This window comes from Onychostoma macrolepis, chromosome 03, assembly GCF_012432095.1.
Source record: "Onychostoma macrolepis isolate SWU-2019 chromosome 03, ASM1243209v1, whole genome shotgun sequence".
NCBI classification, from domain to species: domain Eukaryota; kingdom Metazoa; phylum Chordata; class Actinopteri; order Cypriniformes; family Cyprinidae; genus Onychostoma; species Onychostoma macrolepis.
In genome coordinates this window covers 37,118,279-37,139,561 of record NC_081157.1, presented here as the reverse complement: position 1 = coordinate 37,139,561, position 21,283 = coordinate 37,118,279, and the positions used below count along the sequence as shown (strand labels likewise).

Genomic DNA, 21,283 nt, shown 5'->3' with positions numbered 1-21,283 from the left:
CAGCGCTTGGTAACTCGCATTGTGTGCCCATGTTCCTATTACTGGTGCGATGGATTCAGAACACCCATTCCTAATGTGACAGATATGTAGTAATGTCACATGGCGCTTCATAATTAATGCCTTAGGGTCCACTGAAAGAATATGCACAATGGGACAGTCACGTTTGGTCATTAAAAGTGTTTGTTCAGCACACAAGATGGTTAATCAGAATGGTTCTGTGTCAGATTATGCATATATGACCGCACAGATCCAAGATATCTTCGTATATGTGTGAATTGTAGTCGTACATTGTGTCTGTGTCCAGCCTGATTACGTGTTATGCCAAGGAAAGCGTGGCCAAGTGCTGCCATCTGGTAGAACTACTTGGCACAGAGGTCCACTGTATGGTTCCATGACATATTGGAGTGGTTAATTTTAACGCTGTGACACCATTTGGCAGAATCGAGCATTTTGCAACCTATCATTCAGTCTATTTAAGTCACTCGTCCGCTGCTATCACAGCACTACCAGGTTGACACACAAACAAATACTTTGCCTTAAAGGGACAGTCCACCAAAAAAAAAGAAAATTCTTTCATCATTTGCTCACTCTCATGTCATTCCAAATATGTATGACTTTTTTTTTTCTGTGGAACAAAAAAAAAGATATTTTGAAGAATGTTGGTGACTAAACAAATTTGGTTACCACTGACCTCCATTGTATGGACAAATATACAACGGATGTCAGTGCAAACTGAAACTGTTTGGTTATCAACACTTTTCAAAGTATCGTTTTTTTGTGTGTGTGTGTTCAACAGAAGAAACCAAATGCATACAGGTTTGGAATGACATGAGTGTGAGAAAATGATGGTGATTTTTATTTTTGTGGGTGGTTCATCACTTTAAGGAAGACCTCAAACACAAAAATTGCTTGAGAAAATTAACTTTATTCATTTTCATAAAACAACATACTAGATTTCAAAAGACAAATTAAGAAAAAGTAAAAGCGATAGAAAGTAAAACTTTCATAAAAATACAATAGTAACCGGATTCGTCTGATTAATCTTTAGGAGAGAGGTGTAGAGTGATGAAATGCCTTGCTTTTCAGTTCGTCTGTATGTACAATCAAGTCACCGCTCTCATGATACGGTGATAGGTTTGTATGTAAATGCATAAACGAATATGTGAGTATGAAAATAAACTCCTGATCTCACTCTAAACACCTATAATCTTGCCCTATGCACCTGCTTCAAACAAAAAGTAAAAAGAACAGAGCTTAGATGACTCCTGTATTCAGTAATGAAACCTCTGAAGCAAAGAACGATGGGTAAAGCAGTCCTTAGATAAGGTCCATAAGAATTTCATCCTCCATAATGCTCGACACCGGAGGCATCCCAGGATTCTGTGCGACTGGACCCCGTGGACCTGTAGGGATCATCAGCGGACCTGTGGGAATATAAAACTTATCGCATAAATGTATCTAAGCGGTATAAAAAAAGATTAAACATAAATAGCAGTACAAGCCACAGCAAATAAATGAAATATCTTACACAATTAACGAGGTCACAGATGTGATAAAAATAAATTGTGCTAATGATACTGTACTGGAAATTAAGCGCTACCTTGGTGAGGCTGCCTCCATTGAGGCTGCATCTGAGCGCCCCCTCCTGGTGCAGGATGGACCATCTGCTGGATGGGATGCATTCCCTGCATGCCCTGCATCCCACCCTGCTGCAGAGAGAGAGATTATGGAATATAAAAGCAAGCCGAACTGTGAATGGCACTTTTCATTGCATTGACTTCCATTTTTACAGTATGAATGCAAATGCGGAAGACAGGAAATGCAAGCTCATGCGAATTTTGCTGCGTTTCAAAGTTTAAGTTTGGTGAACTCTTGACCTGTGAATTCATATCACATGAAGACGTGCGACCCATAGATTATTGATGCATCACAATGTGACCTCTTATCTGAATTAAAAGAATGCAAACTTTAAATATGCTGGACTGCAGTAAAGTGGAGTAGACTGCATATTTTTATGTATCATATGTTCAACATTATTTGTTGAATTAGGAATTATAAATTGATTTATGTTAAGATGCTGCAGTGTGTGGCGTTATATTACAATCTTTGCCGCATCTGTAGAAGTTTCACATGCTCAAGTTTTAGTGTGACCGCAGCTTAAAGGGATAGTTCACCCAAAAAATGAAAGTTCTGTCATTAATTACTCACCCTCATGTTGTTCCAAACCCGTAAGATCTTCCTTCATCTTTGGAACATTCTTCTCTTTTGTCTTAGTTTTTGACACACGTTCATGAGAGTACCACGGCACGTGGTAGGGGTGTGCCAGAAGCGTGAATCCATATCCATATAGAGTATGTGTTTACAAATCTTGAAAATGAAAGTAAAAAGAGAGCGGGCATACAATAGCGGTTTCAATGCCCTGATAGCAGCACCCTGATGCCCGCAATTTATATACAGTATAATTAGTCAACGAAATAATTGCGAGAGAAAGTATCTCGTATTTATTCCCTTTAGAGTTTCTATAGTACGAGTCATTTCCTTTAAGAACACGATATTGGGATGCGGCGGATTGCGGGAGAGGGGGTGGGGGAAGGAATCACGATGCCGGGTCAACATTGTGATGTCTGTCAGCCATCAGCGAACCGATCGTGAACGTGCATCGAAGACTGACACGGAAAAGAAGAATTGTTAAATAAAGTTATTTTTGTTTTCTTTGCGCACAAAAAGTATTCTACTAGCTTCATAAAATTCCACTGATGTTACATGGACTATTTTAATGGTGTCTTTACTACCTTTCTGGGCCTTGAATGTGGTAGTTGTGTTGCTGTCTATGCAGGGTATGCAAAATTCAAACTATCAACTATTCAATATATTAATTTGTGTTCCAAAGATGAACGGAGGTCTTATGGGTTTGAAACAACATGAGGATGAGTAATTAATTACACAATTTTCATTTTTTGGGTGAACTGTCCCTTTAAGGAAGTCCTATACAAGGGCTTCATGTGCTATTCGCTGCACACACTTACAGGTTGTTGGCTGAGGAGGAGACTGCGGAGTTGGGGGTTTGCGCCTGGGTTTGGGAGGCGCAAAATGCCACCAGGAGGCTGGGCTTGAGCTTGGGCCACCTGATTGGGCGGAGCACCTGTGACCGGAGGCTGCTGATTACCTGTTGCGGCTGCTCTCAGCTAATGAAAATCAAAACCACAGTGATGAAGATAGAAAATAAGTGGACATGAAAAGGCTGCTGTAAAACACTGTATTACATAAGTGCTAGTTCTGTGTGCGAGTCTCACAGGAGAGAACCGTGAATACAGAGCCACTGTAACTGCGTTAAAGGTATTAAAAGGGACATATTCCACACTTTGGAGCATTCTTCCCAGAAGTCCACTTATAATACAAGTCAAGGCTTCTCACAACAAATACAGTTGTAACTTAGTTTTACATAACCATTTTCCACTCTCTTTTTAGTCTCAGCCCACGGACCAATATTCACACAGATATTCAGAGTTTAGTTTGACACAGTTAGGAAAAAGTAAACTAGATATTCACAAGCAGAATTGTTTATTCTATGGATGGGAACCATAGAAAACAATGAATGATTCCAAGCTATTTAAAGATGTATTTTTAGAGGGAGATTAAATGCAGTAACTATATATTAAATAATACAAAACAATGTAGTAACATTTCATGCATTCATTTATTATTTTTTTATTTAAAAAAAATATTATTTTTTATTAAAAATAATTACTTACAAATTAATTTGTTTTTAACTAAACATCATAAGAAAGAACAGTTTTTGAAAATCTGAACAGCCTCAGGGAAAACATGAAACATACACTGGTAACACTGTATGTTTTTCATTTTATTAAAAAGATCCAACTCAAAAGACTCACTGATTAGGGAATGTTTTTCAGTGCAACCAGTGTAATCCATCCCATTTCCATATGAATGACTCATAAGAGTCGATTCTTTTTAGTGAATCCAAATCATAGAGCACGATCAGTGTAGTCCAATTCCAAAATGAGGGACTCTTTGAGTTGACTCTTTTCAGTTAATCATAACTATACAGTGCGGACCGGGTCATTCATCTGGGAAATCCGACTACACTGGTCACACTTAGATTCACTAAAAATAACAGACTTATAGTACTGATTTGTACAGGAATAGGAAGGATTACACTTGTCACGCTTTAAAAAGAACCGACTTATAAGATTGATTCATTCAGGAATGGGATGGACTACACTGGTTGTGCTGTGTTTATGTTGGTTGCCATCTAGCAAGGGTTACTTAGAATAAGATGCAAAGTAGACCTGACTTTATTGTAATGTGACACCACCTTCTTTTTGACACTTAATCAGGCTGCATCTTTAAGACATATATATATGTAAATGGAATATGTTATGTTTGGCTAACCTCTTTGCATTTGAAATAAGAACTCCACTGCAAAGGTGCTGAATACTGAAAAGGTGTTGATTTGTCGATGAAATATAGGTGGTCATATCAGTTAATGTGCTCATCAACACTATTATACTTTCTGAATTATCCCTTTTTGCGGCTTAGTTTTCATATATGGACTACACTTAAACTACCATTCAAACGTTTGGGGTTAGTAAAAAAATAATACTTGGTTACATTTTATTTTAAGATGTCCTTGTTACAGTGTAATTATACATTTAAGTACTTACTATATGGTTAGTGTTACTTGCATGTAATTATGCATAATTTATTGTTATTATAATAATAAGTACATGTAATGTGTTACAAGGACACCTTAAAATAAAGTGTTACCTAATACTTTTCTTCAGCAAGGATGCATTAAAATCGATCGAGATTGACAGTAAAGACTTTTATGTTTTTAAGATTTCCATTTTAAACAAATGCAGTTCTGAAAATTATTACTGATTCCACAAAAATATGAAGCAGCACAGCTGTTTTCAACATTGATAATAATAAGAAATGTTTCTTGAACAGTAAATCAGCATATTAGAATGTTTTCTGAAGGATCATGTGACGCTGAAGACTGCAGTAATGATGCTGAAAATTCAGCTTGGAATTAATTTAATTACATTTCACAATATTACTCTTTTTACTGCATCTAATAAATGTAGCCTTGGTGAGCATAAGAGACTTCTTTCAGCAATGTCCCCTTTAATACAGAACGCTGTTCACAAGATGGAGAAATGGCAGAAAATCAAGTTGTGAATCCCTGTGCTTGCAGAAAACATGGTCCTACTTGTGTGCGTGCATGCATGCATAATTATGTTTCTAATTCTCACCATGTTGTTCTGTCTCTGCTGGTCCTCCATCAGTGTGACCTGACTGACGGAGGGCAAGCCCACCACCACAGACTGAAGCAGAAAGAGAGGGACAGAGAGGAGGAGACCAGGAGGGTTTAGAACAGCATGCACATTCCATCTCAAGCCGAGGAGAACTAGAAACAGGGTGAGTGCACAGGGCCAGAGACAGAGAGAGAGCAGGGCAGGGGAGGAGAGAGAGGAGAGGGGGAAGCACTGCTGCTTTACCTGCTGTTGCACGTTGCCATGCGTAACGGGGATAGGGCCCGGCGGTCTGTTGAGGAAGTTCTGATTGGGTGGGACCTGTCCAGGTTGCATCTGAACAGCACTGTTCATCTGAGAAACAGACAAGCGATGGATTAATGACAGAATTAAAGAACAAAGCACAAAAATAACACAATTTAAGCAAATTTTTTGGTTGTTTCATTTAAGTGTCCCAAAATGCTGTTCTTTTCATGAAGTGTGTGAGTATGTTTTCATTATTGTACGTTGTTATGCTTGAGTTCACATGGCATGCACATTTTCAAGCATGTGACCATATAATTGATTTTGTATGTATGTCACATACATCACTTTTTCACTTTTGCATATGGAAAATAAAAAATATATTTTTATTGGTCTGATTGGATTTTTCCAGTGTGCAGTCAATTTCAGCTACCTGTTGGACTAAAACTTCCTCCTTTTTGTTCTATGCACCTGAGAATTCATTGTTTTTATTTATTTTTGAACGCACACAATTCCTGTTTGATGGATAAAATAACATAAAAAGACACTTATAAATATGACGATGACATTTTATAAGAAATATTCTGACTTCACTGGCCTGTAAATCAATCATATTAGGGAGTTTCCTCGTTTTGCCTCATATTACCAACTTACATCCAGCTTAATACTGCTATAGTATTATGCTTTTCTATCTTAAAAAAAAAACAAAAAAAACATACACACATATTGGACAAATCATGTAGATCACCAATTTCACATTAAAAATGGCTAATTTTGCCAAAAGGTGAGCAGTTTAAATATGCCACGTGTGCTGTCGGTTGAGCGTTACTAGAATACTCCTCTAAGAATGAAATTCAATTTTTCCGATATGTGACCCTGAAGCACAAAACCAGTCATAAGTAGCATGGGTATATTTGTAGCAATAGCCAACAATACATTCTATGGGTCAAAATTATCAATTTTTCTTTTATGCCAAAAATCATTAGGATATTAAGTAAAAATATGTTCCATGAAGATATTTTGTAAATTTCCTACCGTAAATATATCAAAACTTTATTTTTGATTAGTAATATGGATTGCTAACAACTTCATTTGGACAACTTTAAAGGCAATTTTCTCAATATTTTGATTTTTTTTGCAGCGTCAGATTCCAATTTTTAAATCGTTGTATCTTAGCCAAATATTGTCCTATCAAACCATACATCAATGGAAAATGTATTTATTCATATTTTTTATGATGTATAAATCTCAATTTTAAAATATTGACCTTGTGACTGTTTTTGTGGTCCAGGGTCACATATTGTCAAAGTAAAACAGGTTCTTCATCTCTGGTTTCCTCTAGAATGGCTGGTGTGATCCTCAATATCTGGCATGTTGTTGCCAACCAGGACATGTGTCAGGGACACATGGATACAAATTGGCAATGTTTACTTTGACCTTGTATTATGTTGCAGGTCCTAAAATAGTTACTGATCAGCAGGCATTTGTTTTAAATTGCCAAAGCGATGGGTGTGTTTTAACTCACAATCAGCTCTTAGCAAGTGTTCATTTTAGGTGCCATATGCATTATGTGTGCAACATCAAAACAAAACCGGAGACAGCTGCTCACAAGGTGCAAGAAACATAACAGGATCAATTTCACTGTTAAAAAAAACTGTTAAAAAATAACGTTTGTTCTTTTACGCAAACATTTTACAGGAACAAAAAGATTGTGCTTCTTTAGATATAGATTTCACGTGAGCATTTATATTTACAATTTTACAGTTTTGTGCTGCTTTGTCTATTTCATATAACTGTTTGTTTATAGTGAAAACTACACCATTTCGTGTGACTCACCGAGCGTTGCTGCTGCACTTGTTTGTGGTTAGTGATGACCTGTCGAATGCCATTGACGAATCCGCTCTGGTCATTAGGGATGAGTCCCATGAAGATCCTCTTCCTAGACGAGTACAGCAGCATCAGCACACGCACCTCACATGGAGCACTGTGGGGGAAGTGCACACAACCAGCCTACACAAACACACACAATATAGATCAAACTATGTGCCAATCCACACATCTAGACAGCACACACAACTAGAGTGACTGGAGAGCTGCCTGGGCCTACACGATTATATTTGAAGACAGGATTAAAATGAACTAAGCAGCCGTTTCCCAGACACAGATTGAACCTAAAACTGAATTTAATCAGTGTTAATGGTGATTCACTACTGACAGATCTCTTAGTCTGCGTCAAGGGATCTAGCTCCAGGGTAAAGGTTCATTTCAGAGCCTTTCATTTTCAGAGGAAATTCTGGCTATGTGACTTTTTTTTTATTAGACTTTTTTCATGGCTAAATATGAAAATCTTTCTGACATTCAAAAGCAGAGGAAGAACTCCACCAAGAGGATGAAGACCATTATTACACACTATCCAATTTTCTTTAGAAGTCTCAAATGGGAAATAGACACTTAAATATAGTATAAAAATATAGATATATAAATATAGATATATAAATATAGATATATGCATGGAGAACATAAAAACTGGGCCTATATGAGAAGGTTCTAGCTTGATTATTAATTTTGAACTGATCGATGTACCTTACAGGAGGAGGTTATGAATATGATTCTGTAATTGTACTCACAAATCCATTGGTCATGATGCGATACAGTCCCTTCAAAGACTCCATATCTTTATTAGTAAACAGAAACTGCACCATACGAGAGTTCCTGAACAGAGGGCCCAGAGTAGTCTATGGAAAGACAACAAGACATAGGAATCACTGCGTTAATAAACTGTGTGACCCAGACGTTTGACCAACCACAATTCAGCATGTAAATATGCTGTATAGGATGACATTTTAAAGTTAATGCGAGAGTTTAAAATGATACTTTATGCTATAATTTTGTAATTATAGTATGGTTTTTAACTTAAAGGGATAGTTCACCAAAAATGAGAATTCTGTCATTAATTACTCACCCTAAAGTCGTTCCAAACCTGTAAGACCTTCGTTCATCTTCAGAACACAAATTAAGATATTTTTGATGAAATACAAACACTCTCTGACCCTCCATAGACAGCAAGGGTCAGAAATGCAGCAAGGAGATCGTTAAAATAGTCCATGTGACATCAGTAGTTCAACTGTATTTTATAAAGCTATGAGAATACTTTTTGTGCGTAAAGACAACGACTTTTCATCCCACAAAAAAATAACGACTTTTTCCTCGACGTGTAAGGATCCTTGCTGTCTATGGAGGGTCAGAGAGTGCTCGGAATGCATCAAAAATATCTTATTTTGTTTTCCAACGAAGGTCTTACAGGTTTGGAATGGCATGAGGGTAATTAATGACAGAAATTTCATTTTTGGGTGAACTATCCCTTTAAGTATAATTAAAGTTAGTAATTTGTGCAAAGAATACAGTCTATGAATGAACATTCTACTCATTTGACAATGAATTTTGCATACTGTGTGCATTAGGGAAGTATGCATAGTCCGGCACGGGGAGGGAAACACAAGTAGAAGGACAACATGAAAGAAGAGCAGGAGGTGTTGGTGATGGTAAAGAAAGGAGGAGGAGTAGAAGAAGAATTATGAGACAGAAGAGAAAAAGATGAGGAGGAAACAGGAGACGAGATGACAATTATGGAGTAAAAAAAAAAAAATTGAGAAAGACTCAGGAGAAGAAGAAAAAGTGGGAGAAAATATGAGGAAGAGAAAAAAGATGAAGAAAGTAGAAATGATGATTTAGGAAGAGGAGAAAAAGTAAGGGAATGAAAAGATTAAGGAGGAGGATAAAACAGAAGTAAAAAATAATGTACAAAAGGAGATTATTAAGGAAGAGGAGGAGATGGAGTAAAAAAAAAAAAAAAAAGAGGAGATAGCAATGGAGTAGAAAAGGAAGATAAAATTCCGGAAAGAAGGAGAAGAACTAAAAAGGAAGATGATAGAGGAAAAGCAATGATGGTGAGAATAAGGAGGAAATGAAAAAGATGGGGAAGGAAGAGAAATAGGACCAGAGAAAAAAGATAATGAAAGAGATAATATAGGAGGAGGAGGAGAACAAGAACAAGAATAAGAAATCCTTGCTTCCTTCGCAAGCCCAGTAATACATCCTGCAGGAAACATCTATATTCACATTTACCAGGAGCTGCTGAGGGATGAGCTGCATGATCAGCTTCTGTGGCCACTGGTCTGTATTTCTGAAACAAAGGATGGGAGGAAAAACTTCATCCTCTCTGTGCATCTCTACCATATATTCTGCATTATGCAAATATGGGCCAAACGGAGTCACTCACAGATTTTCCCCTTGGCTGACCTGGACCTGGCAGGGCAGGGAGCGTGTAAGTTTTGTGTTGGAGTCCATGGAGGAAGCCTTGGGCTTCTGCGGTGATTGATGGAGACAGAGGGAGAGGTGACAAGGGGAGGGAAAAAAAGGAGAGACAGAATAAGATGAAGAGGTTAACATACGGAGTAAAAAGACCTTGCTGGCAGAGATGGATGGTAGGACTTAAAGCAGGAGGTCTCAGAGAAATATACAACCTGTGTGTGCAACTTCCAGAACAAGAGAGACTGCACTGACAATGGAAGAACTGAAACGTTATTATGTCAATCAAAAGAGTAACTAATGAGCAAACGGACCATTTTAAGAATTTTTGATGGAACCAAATTTTTTTAAAGCGTCATTTAGACCAACTGTTGACACAGTCAACACAACAACCTATGGATTTTAGAAATATACCAGTTTTGGACATCTTTACTACAACCACCTTACAGTATCGCTGAAAAAGGCCAGTGTGGTGAAAACGCAGGACTCATCAGCAGATCGACAGAGTTGTGGCGCCGAATTACTATTGATTTAATTTACACAGCGCAGCTTGGCAGTGTTTGTGTTTGTGAATAGTGTGCGGTGAGCTGTGTGAACTCATCATCCAGATGGTGACTCTACGACAGCCCTCAACAACCGAGCGTGCTGCCGTGCTTGATAAGCGCACATTGGTTTGCTGGCATGTTATTGACCAAATGGTGATAATGACCATGGCATGTTCATCTGTGTTTTTGTTTCCTGATCATTTGTGTTGAAGCAGTGTCAAAACAAAACATTTCAATAGTTGATTGTGAGTTTGGGAACATTCGTTGCGGAGATGATCTTGAAGCCATTGTAGAAAAGTCAATGGCATTTCATTAATCTAAAAAGAAGGCCTCTCCCATAAATCAAGCAGAAATCAAGAAACATCATTGATCCCATTACAGTCTGTGCAAATGGCACCCCAGGCACAATACCCACGGGTCACCTAACAATACATCAATGAAACATAACTAGATAGCTTTACCAGATTGAATCAATCTTTTTGACACGTCTAGAAAAAAAACTACATTTCATCTGAGTCACAGGGGAGTTACGAGAATCTTTCAAAGAGATTAACTGAGATCCCATTTATGTTTCCTTTTCCAGTAGTAAAGCACAAACAAACACTCCTGGCACACCTGGGAGGCGTGTGTAAGACACTACCCATACAATTTTATTTTTTTCAATTTCCATTTAGCTTTATTTTTATTTCAGTTTTAGTTTCAGTAATTTTTTTAATGATTTATAATTGATATATTATAATTTTTAAAATAATATAATAATTTAAAATTATTTTATTTTAGTTAGTTGCCAAAGCAATATTTCTAATTTTATTTTATTTTATTTATTTATTTTTTAAATTTCAATGAAGAAAAACATTTTTAATTAGTTTACTTAACGTTAACAACACTTGCTTGCAAAGCTTTATTAGCAATGTTTTGGCGACATATTTGGGGACCCTAATTTTGGGACATTTTTTGTTCTTACTAGTAGTGAACTGTATAGACCAGAGTAATCACAATTCAGTATACAAATACTACAGTAGCTGGGTTTCCATCCACAATTTTTTATGCAACTTTTTGTATACTGTGGAAAAAATGTGGAAACGCAAAGAGATAAAAAATAAAAAATCAGTATTGTCAAAAAGAAAAGAAAAAAAATTCATCTAATTGAATAAAACACTGGATAAATTACTGTCACTGATGACTGGATACTATTACCTTCCAGATGTGTTTGGCACACTCAGAACATGCATAAAGTTTGTTTTGTCTGTGCGCTCTAAATTGTTCAAGAAATGTTCCATTTCTTTTTTTCTCTCGATTTTGTTGTTTTAAACACATGACAATCTGCCTTGAGAATTGTTTATCTCTCGACATTCAGATTTTTCTACATAAATTAACGCTGCAACTTGGACTGTAACATATCTAATGACATTGTTTTCTTTCTATAAAGCAAGAGATTCAAGTGAAGTCCTAATTATGGTTTGTTTTCCAGCAGTAAACCACAAAACCGATCCGAAGACGACCGTTTTTAGTATGCAAATATTGCTATGACGTCACTAGTATAATTTTCTCACCTCCTGCCATTCTAGAACTCCACTCCATGCTACAATCTTATTGGCAACACCTTGCTGTGCCCCAGCTGGAGGTACAGGTACAGCTGCCTAAAAAACAAGAATATATTGAAATTGTATGGACTCCAAAAGAGTCCAAATAAGTCAGTATTCACAGAAATACATTTCTCAAGTCTGACCATGCCAGGCTGTGTTGTTGGCGGCGTCTGCTGATTGGTTGGCATTGGCTGAGGGGCCAGAGGAGGTTGCTGGTTGGGTGCAGGTGGACCTTGTGGTGGGACTTGTGGTTGCTGCGGTGGCTGCTGAGGTGGAACTTGTTGCTGCGTTAACAATGGCGGTGACACTGTGGTTACTGTAGATAGGTTGGGTTTACCTCCTGATGTGAGTGACTGGCTGAAGGGAGTATTTTGCATTTGAGGAACTGCGAAAAAACATAAACAACTAAGCAAATGGTGTTTCAAATATAGAAAATGTAGTGAAACACAGAAACACAGCAGAAGATTCAAGAATACAGGGACACAATCTGACTCACATCGGCTCTTCTGCTGCTGAGTGGCTGCATCTAGCACCTTCTGTGCTTCGTCATGGGCCGCCTTTAGAGAGGGATTCTTTGGCAAGAGAGAGAGTGTGTATGCAACAGAGAGACAACATTCATGAGTTCTCATCATTAGTGTGCACAGCCTTGCTTGAAAACAAAGCCAGATCCTTCCACCAAATACAAATGCATTCATGCACATCTCATCTACCACTTAGATCTATTCAAATGAGTTTATAACAGCAGTTAGTCTTAATCTTAAGAATCAAAATGAGGCTCTGTATGCTGAAAATTACCAATAATGTGCCTCCAATTAGGCACAGAAAGGTTCAGAATGAGCAGACCAAGATTAGCCTGTTATTGAGAGAAGCGCTCTGATTACTCTACATCACCGAAGCAGTGAGATAGAAGGGTCCAAAATTAACCTTTTACCTCACCTGCCAATGGTAAGTGAACTGCTCATTAAAACATGCATATATTTTGGTTTTTCCTTTTTTGTCCCCATTTTTCCTGTGGAAACCCCATTATATACAATTTATCTGATTTGACTGAGCTTTTCATAAGGCTTATTTATCTTTATATATTGTTTTAATGTGACTACTGCAGACAACATACTAAAATGCTTTACCATTTTTGTATAATTTTAATACCATAAAGCTTTCATATCTCACAAAAAAAAAAAAAAAAAAAATCCCACCCAAAGTTAAATAAATATGCCATATTTTAAGAAATGCCATAATTTATTTATACAGGCCTATAGTTTTATCATCTGACTCCTAAGAAATTAGTTTTGAGAAATGTTTTGCTTGAAAGGAGTTTCATGTAAATAAAATATATACACTGCCATTCAAAAGTCTGAGGTCAGTAAGATTTTTTTTTATGGTTTTGAAAGTCTCATGTGCTCACCATGGCTGCATTTATTTAATCAAAAATAGCAATATAATTATATATTTTAAAATGTAAATTATTATTGTGTTGCCAAAGCTGAATTTTGAGCAGCTGTTACTCCAGTCTTCAGTGTCACGTGATCTTTCAGAAATCATTCTGATTGGACTGATTTGGTGATGAAAACAGCTGTGCTGCTTAATGTTTGCAGACACCATGATACATTAAAAGAATGTTCAAAGAACAGCATTTATTTCAAAACAGAAATCCTTATATATATAATAAATGTCTGTACTGTCACTTTTGAACAATTTAATGAATCCTTGCTGAATACAAGTATTTATTTTGGTGGGGAAAAATATTGACCTTAAACAGTAGTGTAAATGAAATGAAGTTATATAATTCTATTAATTCCATTAACACACACCTGGTATGAAAGGGGAGGAGTCGTCGTCTGGGTTACTGAGCCCATAGACTGGGACCCTGGCAAAGACTGAGGTGGCAAGACAGGTTTAAGGGAGACTACACCAGAACCTCCTCCAGGAGCAACTGGACACACACAGATGTAACAGAAAGCATTAATCAGAGCAAATCTAATAATACAATAAAATACTACTTTATTCTCCCATAGTCACCCATCTACTGTTCAGCTGCTGACAAATACTGTTATATCACTGCACATTCACAAACATATCAGGACAAGTGTCTTTCTTACCAGGAAGTGCAATGCCCCTGACTAACACCATGTGAAAGGGGTCTTGACTGTAGTCTGGGTGTGAGGATTCTGGTGCACCTGCTACAGAGGATGCTCTTTCAAAAAGAGATCGAAGCGCTGGAAGTTTCCGTGGAGCGATTACAGAAAAATGGATCCCCCGCTACAGTCAAAAAAAAAAAAAATAATAATAATTATAATAATTTCATTAACTACATGTCAGAAACAGACATCAGCTTTTATACACAAATGGCAAAGCTCAAAATTTGGCAGGACATCACAGTGAGAAAAAAATAATATAGCACATAATATTGTAGACTATGCTGGTATCAACCAGCATCAAGGCAAGTACATTATACTGTCTTATTCTGCGATCACAGAATTTAATGCAAAATTTAGTAGCTTGCATGTTTATGCATTATACTTCCACAAAAATGTTAACCTGAGATCCATAATAATACTCAAAACTGCTGTTGCATTACTGAGCAGGGATGGACGGAAGTGTTTTAAGCGAGTGGGATGAAATGAAAGGTTCTAGACGTTGATACAAATAAACTGCTATAAATAATACTGATTATAATGTGTATTGTGGCGAACATTTGCTAGTCTCCATAATGCTTGATTTCACCAGTAGATTTAAATAAGCACATTAAATAAGCACAATATCATAAATTGAAAGAAAGCAAAAACAATATTACAACAATAGACAATTATTGAATTGCACAATGCATAGTGTACAATCAGTGTCACTGATTAAATACTGATTTAGTGACAGTTTGCAAGCTATTGTGTCTAACACTGTTCTGTATTTTCAGCAAAGAAGTATTATGAGTATTTCTATGCTAGTGTCACCATTGTCTTGTGCATGGGGGACCAGAACCACCATTTCTTTAGTAATTAACTCTAATTGCATAAGTACATCAAGATTATTGATTGGTTTCCACTGCAAAAATGACAAACATTTTTATAATATTTGAGAACCCTCAGCAAATTCAGTGACTTAAGGTTGCAAATCTATCATTACAACAGAACTCTGACAAACAGACATATCTGATAAAAAGTAGATCAGTGCAGACTCACATCACGTATGATCTGGACCAGGCTGTCTGCGGTGCAGCCCGTATAGCTGACGCTCTCCACAGCTGGTAGTAAGTAAGGAGGAGAATTACACAGCAACACACAAACCTTGTGTGTCTGACCGCTGCATAGAGAAACAATGAGAACACACATACAACCACACATTTTTGATTCCACAGAACAAGTTAAAAAAAAATTACATTTGCTCCCTCATCTTTTTGAAGTCGTCAAAGAGCTGCAGGGCCACGGAAAGACCCTCAGCTATGAGACTGCAGCTCTCTGCCCCGCCTCCCATGAATCTGCGCAGAAAGCATCGGTGTAAGAGTTGCAATTCTCAGCATTTAAAACCTGAAAATCTTCAAAGCAGACATACACTCACAACTAGCAGCACATCTAAACAAGCAAAAGCACACTTTTATCTCAGACTTTCTATCGTGGAGCAGCCCTTACTGAATGCTGTCAATCCAAGAGACAAACTCAAAAGCGGAGCTGGTGGGAGCGTGGCACTGGACGTAGGATTCTGGAGCGCAATCCACTGTGTTGAAGACCACCAGTCCATATTGAGTGCCACCATACTATAAAAAAGCAAAAAGATTATCAGATGTTGAAATGACAGCACTAATGTAAAGAGCAGGTGTAAACGGATTCATCCAACTCACATCTCCTCCAAAATCTGTTTCTGCAGGTGGTCCTCCATTAAAATACCTGTGATCACATAAGGTAGGTCAGTACATAAGTATTACAAATGTCAGCGTGATTAAACAGGTGATGGCTCTTACTCTATAGTCGGTAGTATGTAATTCTTCCGCAGTGATTCAAAATATGGACCAAGGTTTGCAGTTCCCTCTATGACAAACACCACATCTGACACCTGATTCAACCCAGACTTGGACGTCGGGTCCATATGGGTCGCCTTGTGTCTGCAACCAAGACAGGCGTTAATTCAATATCATACGGAACGTTTGCTGTAATTAAATAATAATGTAATAATATACAATTCACGTAGTGTACGCCCACTTAACCTTTACTGTGACTTAAGTGTCATTTACTGTATTTTATTATCTAGTTTCATGTCTGTTCTAAAAGCAAGAATACCAAACCATGACCATACATACGGGCTGTGTCTAAATACATAGAAAAACGCCTACAAAGACATTTCTGAATGATTCAGTCATTGAGTCCGTGCCAAAGATGCCTGACAGCCTCATTTTGGCTGAGATATTTTTCTCTATTCTCATTCAGTCGAACATTAACTCCATAGAAAGATAATGCTAATACAAATCAACGAAAACATAAAATTGGGAACACGTTCAAGTTTTACACATTGAAGTCTTAGCATGTTTGTTAGCCGTTATCCTCGAATGCTAATTTATCTCGTGTGTCTTACCTGCTAGTATTAGTAGAACTGACTTCTAATAAGAATAAAACGGACTGATACAGTCATTTATCTTGATTATATTTAAACCAGCCGTCTCAAGTTGTATTATGAAAGCTTCACATAAACGTTAATGCAGACCGTGATGACAACAAATATCTGAATTTACGCTCGGCAATCGACAATACGGTCTGATCTTAGATCTGGGATCTGGACTGGGTTGGTAAATCGATTTATGAGTGATCGATTTTTATGCCAAAAGTAGCCTGCGTCAATTTCAAAACCACCTAAAATATAACTATGAGCCATCCATCCATAAGGTTACACCGCTTGTTGTATGGTCGCAGAAATGCGTAAATGGCCAGTCAATCATCTCTACAACTAAACATAGCCGAGGAATTATTGTGTTTGCATAAGGAAATAAAATGTAGCCTATGCTTATGAAAGGCTATTAATAATAATAATAATAATGTATGAAGATTTTGTTATTATCATCATCATAATATTTTAATCTTAAATGTATCCTATAGTAGTGTATGTTTCTTTATTATTTAGTTTTAATATTCAGTTTTCTAATTTTTTATATAGCGGTCTCATCTTCAGTCTTATGTTAGCCTACATTATTGTATTTTATGTTTTAAGTACTTGGTGCTTTTTGTATAGTTTTTTTTATTTATTGTATTTATTAGCTATTATTATTATTAAAGGGCTGCTAAAAGGGGTTTACGTTATTGTACTTAAATAAAGAGTAGGCTATATTTAAAATCTTATTGAAACAATCTATTATTGAAATGTATGTTATTATTATTATGATTATTTGGGACAACGGGTTTTCTAAACTTAAGAGCAAACAGCTAAGTAAACAGTAGATGTCACTAAAGTCAAGCAACAAAAAAAAAAAAAAGAAAGAAAGAAAGAAAGAAAGAAAAGACCATAGAAACAACTGGATAATACTGTATAGGCCTAACTTTACTATTTTCTCGAGCAATCACATTGTACATGGACTGTCTCTAAGTTATGTCCTATTTATAGTTATAGCCTAGCTACAAAGAATCAGTCCAGTCTCTGCTCTGTGCTTCACTGAATATCAGAAAGGAGGAGACAGGTAAGTTATTGAAGAACATCATGTTTTTAGGTCGGCGTGCAACCTGTTTCCTGTCCTCGTTGCTCTTTACTGCAAGAATGTGCATAATTACTCAGACGGCCCCGAGCGACCCAACCTGCTGTCATATAAGAACAGTGTGCCGCGAGCTAAGTGGCCCTGAGGCTCGTTCGTTCTCTCTCCTTCCAACAATAGAATCTACTCTCCAGCGAGCAACGGAGAGCATCAAGTTCATCATATTTAAAACCTCCCATACAAACAATGCTCTGAATCAGTTTAACCCATTTAGAGCTATTCTCTTACAACCCCCCGGCTGACTTCCTTCGCTTTTCACGGTCAGTAAACAGAAGAGTGCCTCTAGGGTTAGCTATGATTGTCCGGAACTTAGGACCAGTGTGTGTCCAAATAAGAGGTTTTTTTTTTTTAGAGATGCATTTTCTGTGCTCTATTCCACATCCATCTCCAGGGAGTTTTCTTTAGTGGAGTGGCACAATTTTTGGAGGCTTTAGCTCAGCTTTGTGATCTGGGTGGCTAGATTAGACGGATTTAAGGTGAACAAGGGAACTGTGGAGTAAAGACAAACCCTACTCTTAACTTCATATACTGATTGACAGCATCACATCACTAAAGATTGACTGAATTTCTAGTATAGCAAAAAATTAAATAAAAATACATAAATAAATAAAATAAATATGTATTACTTATTACAAGGTTGCCTACACGACAGCAAACTAAATCATGTGTCTGCCCATTAGATCATTTAGTAATTTAGTAGAATAATACATATATGATTTACAGGGGGAAAAAATACTTTTTAATGTTTTAGATTTAGGCAGTTCTTTTGTTCACCAAGGTGTTTATTTGATAAATAATACAGTAAAAACAGAAGTTTTTGTGAAATATTTTTACTATTTAAAATAACTATAACTTTGTATTTGAATATATTTAAATTTATAATATATTTATATTTATATTTACATGATCATTCGGAAATCAATTCTTGTTATTATCAACAATGAAAACAGTTGTGCTGCTTAATATATATATATATATATATATATATATATATATATATACAGTGGGTACGGAAAGTATTCAGACCCCCTTACATTTTTCACTCTTTGTTATATTGCAGCCATTTGCTAAAATCATTTAAGTTCATTTTTTTTTTCCTCATTAATGTACACACATCACCCCATATTGACAGAAAAACACAGAATTGTTGACATTTTTGCAGATTTATTAAAAAAGAAAAACTGAAATATCACATGGTCCTAAGTATTCAGACCCTTTGCTCAGTATTTAGTAGAAGCAACCTTTTGATCTAATACAGCCATGAGTCTTTTTGGGAAAGATGCAACAAGTTTTTCACACCTGGATTTGGGGATCCTCTGCCATTCCTCCTTGCAGATCATCTCCAGTTCTGTCAGGTTGGATGGTAAACGTTGGTGGACAGCCATTTTTAGGTCTCCCCAGAGATGCTCGATTGGGTTTAAGTCAGGGCTCTGGCTGGACCATTCAAGAACAGTCACGGAGTTGTTGTGAAGCCACTCCTTCGTTATTTTAGCTGTGTGCTTAGGGTCATTGTCTTGTTGGAAGGTAAACCTTCGGCCCAGTCTGAGGTTCTGAGCACTCTGGAGAAGGTTTTCGTCCAGGACATCCCTGTACTTGGCCGCATTCATCTTTCCCTCGATTGCAACCAGTCGTCCTGTCCCTGCAGCTGAAAAACACCCCCACAGCATGATCCTGCCACCACCATGCTTCACTGTTGGGACTGTATTGGACAGGTGATGAGCAGTGCCTGGTTTTCTCCACACATACCGCTTATATATATATATATAGATATATATACAGTGGGTACAGAAAGTATTCAGACCCCCTTACATTTTTCACTCTTTGTTATATTGCAGCCATTTGCTAAAATCATTTAAGTTCATTTTTTTTCCTCATTAATATACACACAGCACCCCATATTGACAGAAAAACACAGAATTGTTGACATTTTTGCAGATTTATTAAAAAAGAAAAACTGAAATATCACATGGTCCTAAGTATTCAGACCCTTTGTTGTGACACTCATATATTTAACTCAGGTGCTGTCCATTTCTTCTGATCATCCTTGAGATGGTTCTATACCTTCATTTGAGTCCAGCTGTGTTTGATTATACTGATTGGACTTGATTAGGAAAGCCACACACCTGTCTATATAAGACCTTACAGCTCACAGTGCATGTCAGAGCAAATGAGAATCATGAGGTCAGAGGAACTGCCTGAAGAGCTCAGAGACAGAATTGTGGCAAGGCACAGATCTGGCCAAGGTTACAAAAAAAATTCTGCTGCACTTAAGGTTCCTAAGAGCACAGTGGCCTCCATAATCCTTAAATGGAAGACGTTTGGGACGACCAGAACCCATCCTAGAGCTGGCCGTCCGGCCAAACTGAGCTATCGGGGGAGAAGAGCCTTGGTGAGAGAGGTAAAGAAGAACCCAAAGATCACTGTGGCTGAGCTCCAGAGATGCAGTCAGGAGATGGGAGAAAGTTGTAGAAAGTCAACCATCACTGCAGCCCTCCACCAGTCGGGGCTTTATGGCAGAGTGGCCCGACAGAAGCCTCTCCTCAGTGCAAGACACATGAAAGCCCGCATGGAGTTTGCTAAAAAAGCACCTGAAGGACTCCAAGATGGTGAGAAATAAGATTCTCTGGTCCGATGAGACCAAGATAGAACTTTTTGGCCTTAATTCTAAGTGGTATGTGTGGAGAAAACCAGGCACTGCTCATCACCTGTCCAATACAGTCCCAACAGTGAAGCATGGTGGTGGCAGGATCATGCTGTGGGGGTGTTTTTCAGCTGCAGGGACAGGACGACTGGTTGCAATCGAGGGAAAGATGAATGCGGCCAAGTACAGGGATATCCTGGACGAAAACCTTCTCCAGAGTGCTCAGGACCTCAGACTGGGCCGAAGGTTTACCTTCTAACAAGACAATGACCCTAAGCACACAGCTAAAATAACGAAGGAGTGGCTTCACAACAACTCCGTGACTGTTCTTGAATGGCCCAGCCAGAGCCCTGACTTAAACCCAATCGAGCATCTCAGGGGAGACCTAAAAATGGCTGTCCACCAACGTTTACCATCCAACCTGACATGACCCTGGACCACAAAACCAGTCTTAAGTCGCTGGGGTATATTTTTAGCAATAGCCAAAAATACATTGTATGGGTCAAAATTATAAATTTTTCTTTTATGCCAAAAATCATTAGGATATTAAGTAAAGATCATGTTCCATGAAGATATTTTGTAAATTTCTTACCGTAAATATATCAAAACTTCATTTTTGATCAGTAATATGCATTGCTAAGAACTTCATTTGGACAACTTTAAAGGCGATTTTCTCAATATTTAGATTTTTTTTGCACCCTCAGATTCCAGATTTTCAAATAGTTGCATCTCAGCCAAATATTGTCCGATCCTAACAAACCATACATCAATGGAAAGATTATTTATTCAGATTTCAGATGATGTATAAATCTCAATTTCGAAAAATTGACACTTAAGACTGGTTTTGTGGTCCAGGGTCACATATTACTTTATAATAATAATATAACACTCAAACAAACTGGTTTGTTTGATTAAACAATTTTCCCAATTGAACACAGCAGATGGCTTGATTTAAAGTG

At 37.4% G+C, this 21,283-nt stretch overlaps 1 protein-coding gene across 4 annotated transcripts; it reads right to left on the bottom strand.

Annotated features, from left to right (window-relative positions):
• Positions 1 to 905: 905 nt before the first annotated feature.
• med25 (mediator complex subunit 25) lies at positions 906 to 16,739 on the bottom strand. 4 transcript variants are annotated; one of them, XM_058771808.1, is made up of 20 exons: positions 16,519 to 16,739; positions 15,911 to 16,051; positions 15,791 to 15,836; positions 15,582 to 15,706; positions 15,332 to 15,430; positions 15,135 to 15,255; positions 14,058 to 14,217; positions 13,770 to 13,891; positions 12,455 to 12,530; positions 12,102 to 12,343; positions 11,926 to 12,012; positions 9,799 to 9,881; positions 9,645 to 9,702; positions 8,147 to 8,254; positions 7,356 to 7,529; positions 5,523 to 5,630; positions 5,277 to 5,348; positions 3,027 to 3,185; positions 1,601 to 1,709; positions 906 to 1,424 (listed from the first exon to the last, which is right to left on the bottom strand). In XM_058771808.1, the coding sequence occupies exons 2-20, from the start codon at positions 16,033 to 16,035 to the stop codon at positions 1,318 to 1,320; spliced, it is 2,181 nt and encodes a 726-aa protein (XP_058627791.1). In that variant the 5' UTR covers positions 16,036 to 16,051; positions 16,519 to 16,739; the 3' UTR covers positions 906 to 1,317. The 4 variants fall into 4 exon arrangements, with proteins under 4 accessions (XP_058627791.1, XP_058627789.1, XP_058627792.1 ...); XM_058771806.1 differs by having other exon boundaries at positions 9,799 to 9,884; positions 16,519 to 16,738; XM_058771809.1 differs by lacking the exon at positions 5,277 to 5,348 and having other exon boundaries at positions 9,799 to 9,884; positions 16,519 to 16,735.
• Positions 16,740 to 21,283: the final 4,544 nt, after the last annotated feature.